This window comes from Magnolia sinica, chromosome 9, assembly GCF_029962835.1.
Source record: "Magnolia sinica isolate HGM2019 chromosome 9, MsV1, whole genome shotgun sequence".
NCBI lineage: Eukaryota > Viridiplantae > Streptophyta > Magnoliopsida > Magnoliales > Magnoliaceae > Magnolia > Magnolia sinica.
Window position 1 is genome coordinate 70,273,253 of NC_080581.1, and position 13,492 is coordinate 70,286,744.

The 13,492-nt window shown below is 38.6% G+C and overlaps 1 protein-coding gene across 10 annotated transcripts in view; it reads right to left on the minus strand.

The window, feature by feature from the left end:
* LOC131255619 (plant cysteine oxidase 3) overlaps window positions 1-13,492 on the minus strand; it is a 40,154-nt gene that overhangs the window by 10,544 nt on the left and 16,118 nt on the right. For 4 of the 10 annotated variants that reach the window (XM_058256377.1, XM_058256371.1, XM_058256375.1 and 1 more), the window contains exons 4-5: window positions 8,418-8,618; window positions 7,918-8,036 (exon numbers count right to left, since the gene is read on the minus strand). In XM_058256377.1, coding sequence (XP_058112360.1) covers window positions 7,918-8,036; window positions 8,418-8,618 — 320 coding nt within the window. Of the gene's footprint in view, window positions 1-6,116; window positions 6,198-6,316; window positions 6,359-6,466; window positions 6,773-6,853; window positions 6,911-6,970; window positions 7,465-7,917; window positions 8,037-8,417; window positions 8,619-13,492 lie in introns of those variants that run through there. The other 6 variants (XM_058256373.1, XM_058256372.1, XR_009176208.1 and 3 more) reach the window with 5 other exon arrangements.

Here is a 13,492-nt window from a genome sequence, read left to right on the forward strand (position 1 = left end):
TCGATTCAAATGGCCCATCAAACACAGCTTCCGATCAGGCGATCTTCTTTACAGGTACCGAAATCTACCATTAAAAGTTTTTCTTTTTTCTTTTCCTTTCTTTTTTTATTTTTTTCGGATAATGATGCTCTCCCAGGTGCGATATCGACGATAATATCGGCCGATATCAGAAGTTTTGGATTTTCGGTATCTTCCGGGGGTTGTCGGAGGAGTTTCGTCTCGCTAGGGCCCGATACCGATAATATCGGCCGATATATCGGCCGATAGTATCGATATTTCGAACACTGCATAGAATATTCCCAGCATGAAGCAAGCAATTCAAGAATGTCAGATTCGGCTATTGATCAAAATGGGCAGCTAATGCTATCGATGGAAACATTGGAGGACCAATCGGGTAGATGAGAAACCTTAAAAGAGAATAATTGTTATTAAAAAAAAAAAACTTTTGAGGGAGATATAAAAGAACAAAGACGGGTATTCACCATCCATTGATAGAATTGAGTAGAAGGTGAAATTTTTATGGAGACAAATCGTTTATATAAGGATTACTTGAAAACAATGGATTTGAGAGAGGCAAAGAATAATATTAACACACCATTTGATTACCTATGTACATTGTTCCTTAGGCATGTAGAAATTTATCCATTTTAGTTGAAGGTTAGTATGTCAACACAAGTGGATATATAACCGTTTTCTTTTTCATTCCATTTTTTAGAGTTGAAATCATAATAAACCTGAACTTCCCATTCTCTGATTTTTTTGGTGTTTCCATTTCTTTGACTAAATTTTTTATAATCTTTTTAACAATTGAAACCCAGCTGAATGTAAACACCTACCGTACTCTTTTTTTTTTCATATGGCGTTTTTTGAACTATGGGTACAACACCGTCAATCATGAGCCCAATAAGCAAATGGCATGCAAGGTAGTACATTAACAAAGACAACCTACACATTAACTGACACCACCAGAATGACTCCACTACATTAGCAAGCTAAGAGTGGCAAGTCCATGATCAGGTTGAACCCCTTCACAAAGAAAATCTCCGGTGGTCCTAACTCCTAGGTATGTGTGAGGCCACAAGACAACAACAAGCACACTGAACATGAAATCCAAGTTGATGACAAGGTTTATCTTTAGTTTCACACATATCAGCAATTGCTGGATGGTGTGACATGAGAACCTGGGCATTGCAGCCACGGCAGTTTCCAACTTCAACACATGAGAATAAGGGTTGTCTAAAGCAAGAGGAATGCCAAGTTTCACTTTGTTGAATTAATGCACTTGAAGAGAGATACATGTATTTGTTCCAATGCATGTACCTTTTGGAATACATGTATTTGTTGCAATACATGCATGCATTCATGCTTAGAATTTTGTGAAAAGGTTCATGTCTCTTTGTTGAAGAATCACATGTCCCTTAGTTTTTTATGCATCTATTAAATAGCTTTTATTTGTTGAATGTATCCAAAAGCCTATAAATATGTGTATGGATTTCATTTTCAAGTATGAAGAAGCAATACAACAAAAATCAGTATTCTCCTATTCCCTTCTACGTTATTTTTCTAAGTAAAAAGGCTACAATAGCCTACAAAATGGTATCAGAGATAAGTTTCGGGTCTTGACTGGGTGTTAGAAGCTTCTAAAGAAGTAGAATCGATGGCAACGAATGGTGCAACGATTCATCCCGCAATTCCCATTTTTGGAGGGGAGAACTTTGATCATTAGAGCATCAAAATGAAGACCTTGTTCCAATCTCAAGGGCTATGGGAGATTGTTGAAACCGGTTATCCAACTACAACCGATCTCACATCTCTCTCAGCCATACGACAAGAACAACTGAAGGAGAATAAGAAGAAAGATGCGAAGGCCCTCTTCTTCATCCAACAAAGTGTCTCTGATTCTATCTTCTCTAGAATCATTCTATCTCAAACTTCAAAGCAAGCTTGAGACACTTTACAACAAGAGTTCAAAGGTACGTCTAAAGTGATTGCCATCAAGTTACAAACTCTACGGAGGGAGTATGAAAATCTGAAAATGAAATACTAGGAAAAGATGAAAGATTATCTTTCACGAGTGATTGAAGTGGTGAATCAGATTAGGATCTATGGAGATTCTATTTTTAATGAAAAGGTGGTTCAAAAGCTTTTAATAAGCCTCCTTGCAAAATATGATGTTGCCGTTGCCGCAATGGAGGAATCTAAGGACCTTTCAACCTTATCATTGGTTGAGTTGATGGGCTCTTTAGAATCACATGAGCAAAGATTGTTGAGGCGTGAAGAAAAATCAATTGAAAGTGAGTTTCAAACAAAACTTTCAATTGGTTCACAAACTTCTTCCGAGAAGACACAAGTTGGTTCCGAAAAGAATCAAGGCAATTACAAGAAAGGTGGAAAATCGATGCAAGGGAAATAGCAAAATCGAAACAAAGGTAAAAATTCAAATCTTACCTGCGACTTTTGCAAAAAGTTTGGCCATATTGAAAGTGAGTGTTGGAATCGAGGCAAACCTCAGTGTTTTAACTGTAAAAAGTTTGGACACGTAAAGAAGGATTGTCGTTTCAAGGACAATCAGCATGCTGCAAACTTCTCTGAAGAAAAAGTTGAAGAAAACATGTTTTTTGCATGTCGGTACTCACTCAAAATGAAGACATATGGTACTTGGATAGTGGATGTAGCAATCATATGACAAGTGATGATCGGATATTCACAAATATCGACTCATCCGTCAGATCTCAAGTCCGTATGGGACATGGTGTTACTGTGGAAGTAAATGGAAAGGGGACGATTGCCATTGAAACCAAGAAAGGGGTCAAGTATATAAAAGATGTTTTATTTGTTCTTGACTTGGATCAAAACTTGCTAAGTATTGGGCAACTTGTTCAAAATGGGCACTCTATATTCTTCGAAAATGATTCTTGCATTATCTATGACAAGAATGGCACAAATCAAGTGACCGCTAAGGTGAATATGGAGAAGAATCGTAATTTTCCTATTAAGTTGCGATATTTGATCGATTGTGCATGGAAAGCCGAGACACTTGATGAATCTTGGCTTTGGCATAAAAGACTGGGGCATTTGAGCTTTCATGGATTGAAGTTGATGGATTAGAAGAATTTGGTAGATGGTTTACCGTCTATCAAAATTAAAAATGACATTTGCTCGGGTTGTGCATTGGGAAAACATCATCGTGCACCTTTCTCAAGAAGCACGTGGAGAGCAAAGGCACCCTTGGAGTTGATCCACACTGATATTTGTGGAAAAATGCAAACTCCATCACTTAGTGGAAGCTTGTATTTTATCATCTTTGTTGATGATTATACAAGAATGATGTGGGTGTAATTCATAAAGCAAAAGTCAGAAGCTCTTTCGATCTTCAAGGGATTCAAATCACAAGTTGAGAGACAAAGTGGTCTGAAAATCAAAATGCTGAGAAGTGATCGTGGCGGCGAGTATGTCTCTAAGGAATTTGAGGCATATTGTGAAGAAGAAGGAATCGAGAGGCAACTGACTATTGCTTACACACCCCAGCAAAACGGCGTTGCAGAACGGAAGAATAGAACAATTGTCGAAATGGCTCATTCTATCTTGAAGGATAAAGGCATCCCAAATACTTTTTGGGCTAAAGCTGTGTCTACAGCTGTTTACTTGCTTAATCGGAGTCCTACTAAAGCTGTGGATGGCAAAACACCGATTGAAGCATGCTCAGGTCACAAGCCTTCTGTAAAACATCTCAAAATTTTCAGTTGCATTTGTTATGTTCATATTCCATCTCAAAAGCGTCAAAAACTTGATGAAAAATCTGAAATTTGTATTTTCATTGGTTATAGTACTTCGTCGAAAGGTTATCGAGTATATAACCTTGAGACGGGGAAGCTAATGCTTAGTCGAGATGTTTTGTTCAGTGAAAGTACAGGATGGGATTAGAAAAAGAAAAAAATACAAGAACAAGCCATTCTTATACAAGAAGATGAGCCGAAAAGCACTCAAGATGTGGAAGAAGAAACGGAAGTAGAAAATGATGAAGAAGATTATGGACCCACAACTCCATTCTCTTCACCAGAAGCTACTCCATTCGCATCATCAAGTTCTCCATCAACAACTTCGAGTATTTCATCCGAATCGCCCCCGAAAAAAATGAAGAGTCTGAGAGACATCTACGAGCGTTGCAATTTTTCAGTTGTAGAACCGAAAAGCTTTGAAGTTGCAACTCGAGAAGACAATTGGGTGAAAGCTATGGGAGAGGAAATTTGCATGATCGAGAAGAACTCTACTTGGGAGTTAGTTGATCGTCTAAGCGACAAAGATGTTGTTAGAGTAAAATGGGTTTACAAGTCTAAACTCAATTCAAATGGCTCAATCCAAAAATATAAGGCGAGGCTCGTTGCAAAAGGTTTTACACAACAACCAGGCATCGATTATAATGAAACCTTTGCACCAGTTACTCGATTGGAGACTATACGAACCCTCATTGCACTTGCAGCTCAAAGAAAGTGGTCCATTTTTCAGCTTGATGTCAAATCAGCCTTCTTGAATGGTGTCCTTGATGAAGAAATTTATGTTGCTCAACCACAAGGATTTGTGGTGGAGGGCAAAGAAGATAAAGTCTATCAGTTGAAGAAAGCATTGTATGGACTAAAGCAAGCGCCGCATGCTTAGTATAGCCAAATCGATGGTTATGTTGCCAAGAATCAGTTTCATCGGAGCAAGTGTGAGCCTGACTTATATGTCAAGACTGAAGGTACATCTATTCTCATCGTATCATTGTATGTTGACGATTTGATACTCATGGGAAATGATCAAAGCATGCTCCATCAGTTCAAACTCGATATGATGAAGACTTATGAGATGAATGATCTTGGCATGATGCATTATTTTTTGGGAACAGAAGTTTCTCAAGACGAAAATGGAATCTTCATTTCTCAAAAAAGGTATGTTGAATCTATTCTTGCAAAATTCAGCATGGAAGGATGCAACCCAGTTACTACTCTTGTAGTAAATGAGAAGTTGATAAAAGACGATGGTTCAAAAAAGGTGGATGAATCATTGTACAGAAGTATCATTGGAAGCCTCTTGTATGTCACTACTACAAGGCCTAATATTATTTTTGCTGCGAGTTTACTCTCGAGATTCATAAATTGTCCAAAGCAAACTCACTTGGAGTTGCAAAAAGGGTGTTACGATACATCCAAGGATCGTTGGATTATGGAATCACGTATACTCCTATTCCAAACTCAAAATTGGTAGGATATACAGATAGTGATTGGGCAGGATCCAAAGATGATATGAAAAGCACATTGGCATACACTCTCTCTTGGATCCGGGATATTTTCTTGGGCGTCAAAGAAACAAAGTATTGTTGCTCAATCGACAGCAGAAGCAGAGTATGTGGCGGCATCTCTTGCAGTTTCTCAAGCAATATGGTTACAAAGAATTCTTGAAGATATTGGCGAAAAGCAAAATAAAAGAACTACTATATATTGTGACAACATGTCAACCATTTCAATTGCAAAAAATCTAGTATATCATAACAAGATGAAGCATATTACGATCAAGCATCACTTCATCTGCGAAGTTATTGAGAGCGGCGAGATCAAATGGCTAACATGTTCACCAAGGCACTCCCTAAAGAAAGGTTTTGTCATCTTCGAGAGATGTTGGGAGTAATTCAGAAAGTGCATTAAGGGGGAGTGTTGAATTAATGCATGCAATACATGCATGTATTCATGCTTAGAATTTTGTGAAAAGGTTCATGTCTCTTTGTTGAAGAGTCACATGTTCCTTAGTTTTTTATGCATCTATTAAATAGCTTTTATTTGTTGAATGTATCCAAAAGCCTATAAATGTGTATGGATTTCATTTTCAAGTATGAAGAAGCAATACATCAAAAATCAGTATTCTCCTATTCCCTTCTAAGTTATTTTTTCTAAGTAAAAAGGCTACGATAGCCTACACACTTTAGGAAACCCCTCCCTCCTTCCCTCCAAAATTTATTTTAGTTACTGCATTAAGCACGCAGCAAAGTATCAACAAATTCGAGTTTCAAAAATGTTAGCAAGCATAAACAGCTAAGAAGCAGGAGCACAAGCACAAAGCATGATTAGAAGTGGCAGCAGCACCTGGTTAGACAGTTTGTGCAACTAAGCTTCCTTCTATCTTTCATCTTTTTCCCCCTTTCCTTTCTTCTCCCTTTCAACACCCTTGCACAATGATACCCCAGAGGTTCTTAACAGTATGATAGGCTCATTCAACCGAAAATGTTCAAACATCCGACGCTCAGCTCATGACAATATGATAGGCTCATTGAAAACATCAATAGCCTCTTCGTTCATACTCAATGATCGGGTGAAAACCTTCCAATCTGGGAGATTTTCATGTGTCAGTGATCCATGTCGGGCCCATGATAACAACAGTTAGGAGTGCTGAACCATTGGCTCCATAACTGAAAGTACAAATAGCCCAAATCACATGATCACACAAATACATGTAGAAAAAAACATGATGACAATGCATTTGGCTTCAAATACCATGATTTGATAATGAAGCACCACATATTCGAAACATTTCTTAATATAGTAGAAGGAGACTTTTCCGCTCCAACCAACACTTTGAATTGAGATATTAAATAGATGTTTCAAACCCATGGTTTTCCTGGCAGTTTCAGAGTGCAGACTCACCTGGAGAATGAAGTGGGCACAACTCGCCCCAGCTCATTTCATTTCCATCTGGTTTCATCCTGTCTTGGTCTGGTGACACATTTTGCTGCCCACTGAAACTGAAACAACTAGGCTGAGTCAGCCCAGTTTTAGATGATATTTAGAACCTTGGCTAAAACCACAGCTAAACCCAAACCCACTTTAGCTGGCAGTTCACTCCAAACCAGTTCAACCCAGGGCATCTACTTGAAGTCTTACTGAATAAAAGGGATGAAAAAAAAGGAATAAACAAACCAAAACCCATCAAGCACAGTAGATCATTAATCTGAATTCATGCAAAGCTTGTGGGTTTCTAGAAAACCATTTGTGCATTAATTACAGATGAATTTTGTCTTCTACATTACATCCATTTTGTCAAAAATGTTTCTTCTTTTTGGTTTTTATGTATATGATTAGACCTCTCATGAGAATCCAACTTCTCCCTTATTTTACGTCCATTTGGGTTTCATCATCAAATTCTTCAGAAATATCCCCTCTATTATTCAGGGGGCATGGCTAGCCAAGAGAAAATTCTTGATCCAAGGAGAAAGCGCTCACAATTTAATACAGGTGCAGATTGCTTGTTTTGAAGATTGGATGTGGTTGGCCTTGTGATTTTCAACACGATTTGATGTCTGTTTTGGAGAATGATTGGTCAATGAAAGACTGTAACATTATTTGCTATCTAATTCCCAGTAGGCATCCTGCCTAACCCCAGCTCATCCAACAAAAATGAAGCCCCTCAATGTCGAACTAATAAAAGAAAATTATGCTACACATCAGGAAAAAACACACACACACAAATTACAGTGAGAACTTCATAAAAATAAGTAGTGCTTCAACATGCGTAAGTGTTGTGTTTTAGTTGGATTATGCTGGAATAATCAAGAGATTTTCAGTAAGTAGATTCTTTTCTTAAAAAAAAAAAAAAAAATCTTGTTGACGGCTCGGTGTAGATAATCAACTGAATTGTTACATACAACAGAATTTCGGATTCATGCTACCACTGGGTTAGTGACGGATGGAAGAGAGTCAGCGATGTAAAATAGATTAATTCGGTAGTTCCCCATGTCCCTTCGACTTGTATGTAAAGAGCCACATAGCTGTAAGACTGGTGCTCAACACTCATTTTGTGCTTGAATCAAACATATAAGATACATGAATGACATATGTTGGAACTGCTACCAAGTACAATAGAGGGGAAAAAAGTGATGGGGAGCTAAACCTGAACAGCTGGACCCACATATTTGCCAGGGCGTATATAGAGGTCATCTGGTGCTTCGATTGCCTCAAGCCATGCATGATCCTCTTCCCTTTCATATGTTTCAGTTCCATCTTCTGACTCTGAAATTGGAGTAGCATCAATACATGGAGATCTTTACTAGATATTGATAAATCCACATGTCAGTCTCTACACCTCACCTACCCTGGCAAACATGCCACATCCAAGCAGTGTCTGGTGCTCCCAACCGTGTAGATACCCTGGCCTAAAAATCAAGCAGGTCCAAAAACTCTGGTGAGCCTCACATGTAATGGAAGGTTGAGAAGTACCCCAGTGGTCCCCAATGTGCATGTGAGGTCCACCTGAAGATTGGACCGGCCTTGTGTCTTGGGCCAGGGCAACTCCATGGTGGAGCTACATTGATGCACTGCTCGGGGTAGCAAGTACGGCAGCATGTAGGAGGGGATGTATTCCTACGAAGATCTTTTGAAGTGATTACTTACGGAAACTGGAATATGGATAATCACGGTAGTAAGTACAGTGCCTCCCAGCAGTTTCAGCATATGGAGGAGCAAGGACATCAAGCACAGCGCAAGGCGTGATAGCAGTGAAGCAATGCAGATTACCTCCGGTCTTGGGGTACAAAATGGATGTTTCACATGGTGCTGTCAGAACAGTGTCCACCTGCAGCTTCGCCAATCTCACTGCAATAAAAGGAGTAGTTGCCATAAAACTCTGAGACCATCTATGAGGTTAGAAATGCAATGCATTTGAGCTATATTCAGATTGAACATGACAGTTCCCAGCCCCTCTCGCTTTTCAAGCTATTGAACTTGATTATTCCGAGCTTGATTATTTTGAAATATCTAGAAAGCTACATGGGTCCTGCCACAGTAAGTACAGAGGAACAGTGACTGGTGAGGTGGGAATTGCTGTTAGCATGCGGGTGTGATCAAGGGTGCAGATACATGTACATGTCCAAGTGGAGATGCATGTGACCAAACTGTCGAAGAGGATCACTCTAATGAAATGTATATTTTGGAGAAGGATCAAAAGATCCCTGCGGTGGGCAGAAATTACAGACTGTGCCTGTTATTGCTAAGGATCAAATCCCCTGAGTAACATTATCATGCCCTACCACCAATGCTGCAAACCTGGACTTAGGATAGCCCATGATTTGTGAACATCCTAAAACCATGGTTACTGCTGGCAGATCATGTTGTAGGACGTGGAGTTGCAGATTTTCCGGATCATCCCAAAAAATGCACTTAGATGTCCACAACGAAATCAGTTGATCTACAACAATCATTGCGACTGGCTCAAGCCTAGATCTTGTGATTGCCACTTTTGGTAGGGCAAATGGACCCAAATGATTGTATTAACTAGCCAACAGGTGTGGAATATGTGCGATCTCAACTCATACAACATAGTTGGCTATGTAACACAACTTGGCTTCTTGGCAATATTAAAAGTTTAAAAGATGGATTTAATGAAAAAATGACCAGTGGAAATTAAAATGAAATGATGCAATGACTAGAATTTACAAGGTCCAAAGAATTTATTCTCCTTAGATTCGAACAGGGATGAGTGAGCAACAAAGCAACTGTTGTATGATGTTAATTCAAACACTAGACAACACTGGCAGTGTAGCCTAGATTCTTCGAGTAGTTCAATAGACAATTCAGGCATTGGATGACATTCACAGTGTAGTCTGATCAGAGAGGAACAAAAAATGCTTTCGTAATTGGAGCATGCGGGGCTATGGATATTTTGGGGAGGGTTAAATCTGATCTAGAGTGGGCCCCTAATATAAAGGCTCTCAAAGATTGTGCATTGTCATCTTGCTCTTGGACGGCTTTGTAAATAGCAAGGCTTTTGCCACTGCTCTTTGATAAAATTTTATTACTGCTCAAAAAAAAAAAAAAAAAAAAGAAAGGTGAAAGGTCCACATGCAAAGGGAAAACCCTAACAATCGAACGGGGAGGATTGTTTGATGATATTTTTGGCCCATCGCCTATCTACAATGGTAGATGAATGGTCTGAATCACTTTAACCCCACTTGTAAGGATGCTTGCCTAAATGAAAATGCTAGCATTGTATAATACCTCAGGATCTACACCTGCCTGCTTTTAAGAGGAGGCATGGATTATCGTAAAGATGCTTATCAATGCTGTTCACAATATCACCGATATTATCAATAATATCGACGATACTATCAGATATCGTTGGGTCAGTGATACAAATACCAAGTGCAAAACTAACTTTATACGGTATTGATGATATTATTGATAATATTATCACTATATCGTGATATTCTAAACACTGTGAGATACCGATCCGTGCCGTTTAGTATAAATGCATGGTATCAATGATAATATTGATGTTATCGTTGATATTGAAACAATCCGTATAAATACCCAGAAAATCAAGAGAAAAAGATGAGCAAAATCCAGGGGAAAAAAAAGAAGAAAAAAGCCTCCGATTTCTTTTAGATTTCAACCACTCCGGTTAAGGTGTTTGAAATTAAATATTAGATTTAGGGGAGAAATCGAAACTCGAAAGCAGAAACAAGACAGAACTCCAATGTGAGAAAAAGATAAGAAAAAATGCTAATTTCTAGACATGTTGGCATGGATTGCAATAGAAACCCATGTCTATGCATGATTGTCAAACGTCGACATGGATTTGGGACAAAAGAAAAAAAATAATAATAAAATTGAGTGGTGTAAAAGAGGAAAATAGGGAAATCCTAATTTTCATTATTTTTACCCCTTAAAATGAGATTGCAAGTGTGAAATTTTGATATATTCATGAGTGGTGGTTGGCCACAAGTTTTCTTTTTTCGAACACATTATTTCTAATTACTTAAAATTTTAAAAAAATATATGAAAATATATTTATTTTGAAAATAGATGTTGATAAGAGTTAATTGATGTGGAAAACTTATCGTATTGATGAGTGTTAACAGTTCTACTGATTGGCCATAGTACTGTCTATACTTGGAGCAACAATAGAATGAATGCCGTAGAAGAGATGGAGACTACGTCTTTGACCCGACTCATAACACTGTGTGGGTTTGATGCAATGGTGTGCATATGTGTAGAGAAATCTTAGGTGCAGTCCAACTCAGGTGGGCCCCAACATGATGTTGTGATGACATCCATCCTGTATATCAAATGTATGACCCCAATACCCCTCAGGCCCAAAATCAGGTGGATCCAAAATGCAGGTGGGCCCCAACACACGGAACAAGATGGGTAGTATGTCCAACGTTGATTTGCGTGTGGAGCTCACTGTGTTGTGTATATAGAATAAAAGCAATTCAGACCCTTCAGCTGGCCTGCATGAAGGATCATGGCAAAATTCAGGAGGTTTAAAACCTCTAGTAAGCCCCACTGAAAATCAAGGGTGGGCATCCACTCCCCCCTTGTTCCCTGCGTCGTGGCCCACCTGAGTTTGGGACGTGGGGGTTTTTTTGAGGTGACAGATTTGATGGACGGGCTGGATGTCCTCAAAACATCACAATGGGACCCACTCACAGGTGAGCACCACTATATATGTGCATGCATAAACATGCGTTTTTTAACATCTAAAGTTTCACCAAAAACTTCCTCCTTTTTCCCAGTGTTCCCTCAAATACGGATATTTTACTCGGTACTGTGATATTATCAACGATATCAATACATGTTTTTGTCTCCCAAGTCATTGATACATGTAATAATACCAACACTCTAAAAATTGATTATCACCTCTTAAACTCCAATGAATTGAAACTTCGGAACATAGACAATTGGTGCATGCATAGATATACATACAGATGTACAAACATAAATGCATAGAGATGTGATCCATCAACCATATCAAGGCTCATTGTCACGTCCCCAATTACATTTTATTTTTTTTTCTTGTTGTTGATAAGCTGTCAAAAGAAATTGATTAAAAGGAAAGGCCCTCAAAAGAGCTACAAGAACCTGATTATATACATTTCTTTTTAGCTTATTTTATAATTTAATATTTTGTAGAATTTAATTGATGCAGATCGAGCTAGGTTTAAATGGACAAAATGAATCATTACTTAGATCCAATGGTATAAAATAGGCCCATGTCGATTCCTCACAAGATACAGGCCCACAATTTTAACAATCGCAGCAATTAAATGCACAATTCCAGCTATTACTTCAAATATCTAGAAACTTAGGGCATGTTTGGATTGCGAATTACATCAGTAATGTACCATAAAAGTGCAATGATTACACATTACAATACCTGTCTCCTGAAAAAAAGTAATTTGACAAACAATTCCCATGTTTGGATAAGTGTGGTAAAATCGTAATGATAATACCATTACATTACGTCAATGTCAAATCATAGAGAAAAATACACTGATGTACGTGTTTGGATAGGAGATTTCCGCTGAAATACAATGTAAAATTGTAATGATTACATATTCGTTTACCTGTCTCCTACTATGTCTGCATTAGACCACTGAATTACGTGTTTAAACAAACGTTGTAAATTTGTAAGATAGCGATTTTATAATACGTTACTGATGTAATTTGAAATCCAAACAAGCCCTTGAGATCACCATACAACAATCAAGGGTTTCTCAGACAACAAACTTTCAGCAAATAGAAACAAATCCTAGGATTTGAAGAAACCAAAACCCCAAATGAAACCACATATTACGCTATAGAAAGAAAATACAGCAACCTATTCTAAGCCCTTGGTTTGGATTCTCCCTCCCTCCTCTCTCTCACGCACAGACACATACAGATGCGCGTGGGGTGGGCACAGATGGAGTCCAGGCATGGACTGATGAAAATGATTAGACGGCTTCCAAATTCAGCCACATGAAGCTTTCTTTGGAAAGAGGAGGCTCTTCCGAACTGGCCATACACCTCCCCCTTGCCGCTGCAAGCCCGCAATGGGAAGTCTTTCCATGGATGGTGCTGCTGCATGAATGCATCTGCTTCCAGGACTGTTTTGAGATTGTCGGGGGCCCACTTCCAGCCCTGATTCTTTCCAGATCTGGGCACTCGCACCTTTGATATTCTTTCCCACCCACATCGTTAATATTTTAGGATTATTAGGGTTTTGTTAGCTTTGTTAAGTTAAAGCTACTAGAGTTTAGATAGCTTGACGTTCAGCTGTGACTATTATCATTAAGTCGGGTTAAGTGTGGCTAGAGTTGGGTTAGGGTTAGCATGGTTTAATTGTAAATTGTAGAGGCTGTGTGGCAAAGGAAAAATATCAAGAGCTTGAACGGTTGATCCCCTCAAAGAGATCCAAAAACACAAGACCGACCCAAGGTCGAATCACTCAGATTTGGCTGAGAATATCTATAGGAAATGAATCATGCAATACAGATGCACACCTAAAAAATGACAAGGAACCATTAATATTTCTATACTGAATAGAAAGCTGCCAAAATATGCCATAATTACTGAATTTTCGATTGATGATATAATATTGATAATTCCTTCATAATATTGATAATTCCTTCGTTGTGTTTTACAGCAGAGTGGAAAATGTTTCATCACTGTGTAAAAGGGCATGTCAAGTTCCACAAGTGGATTCT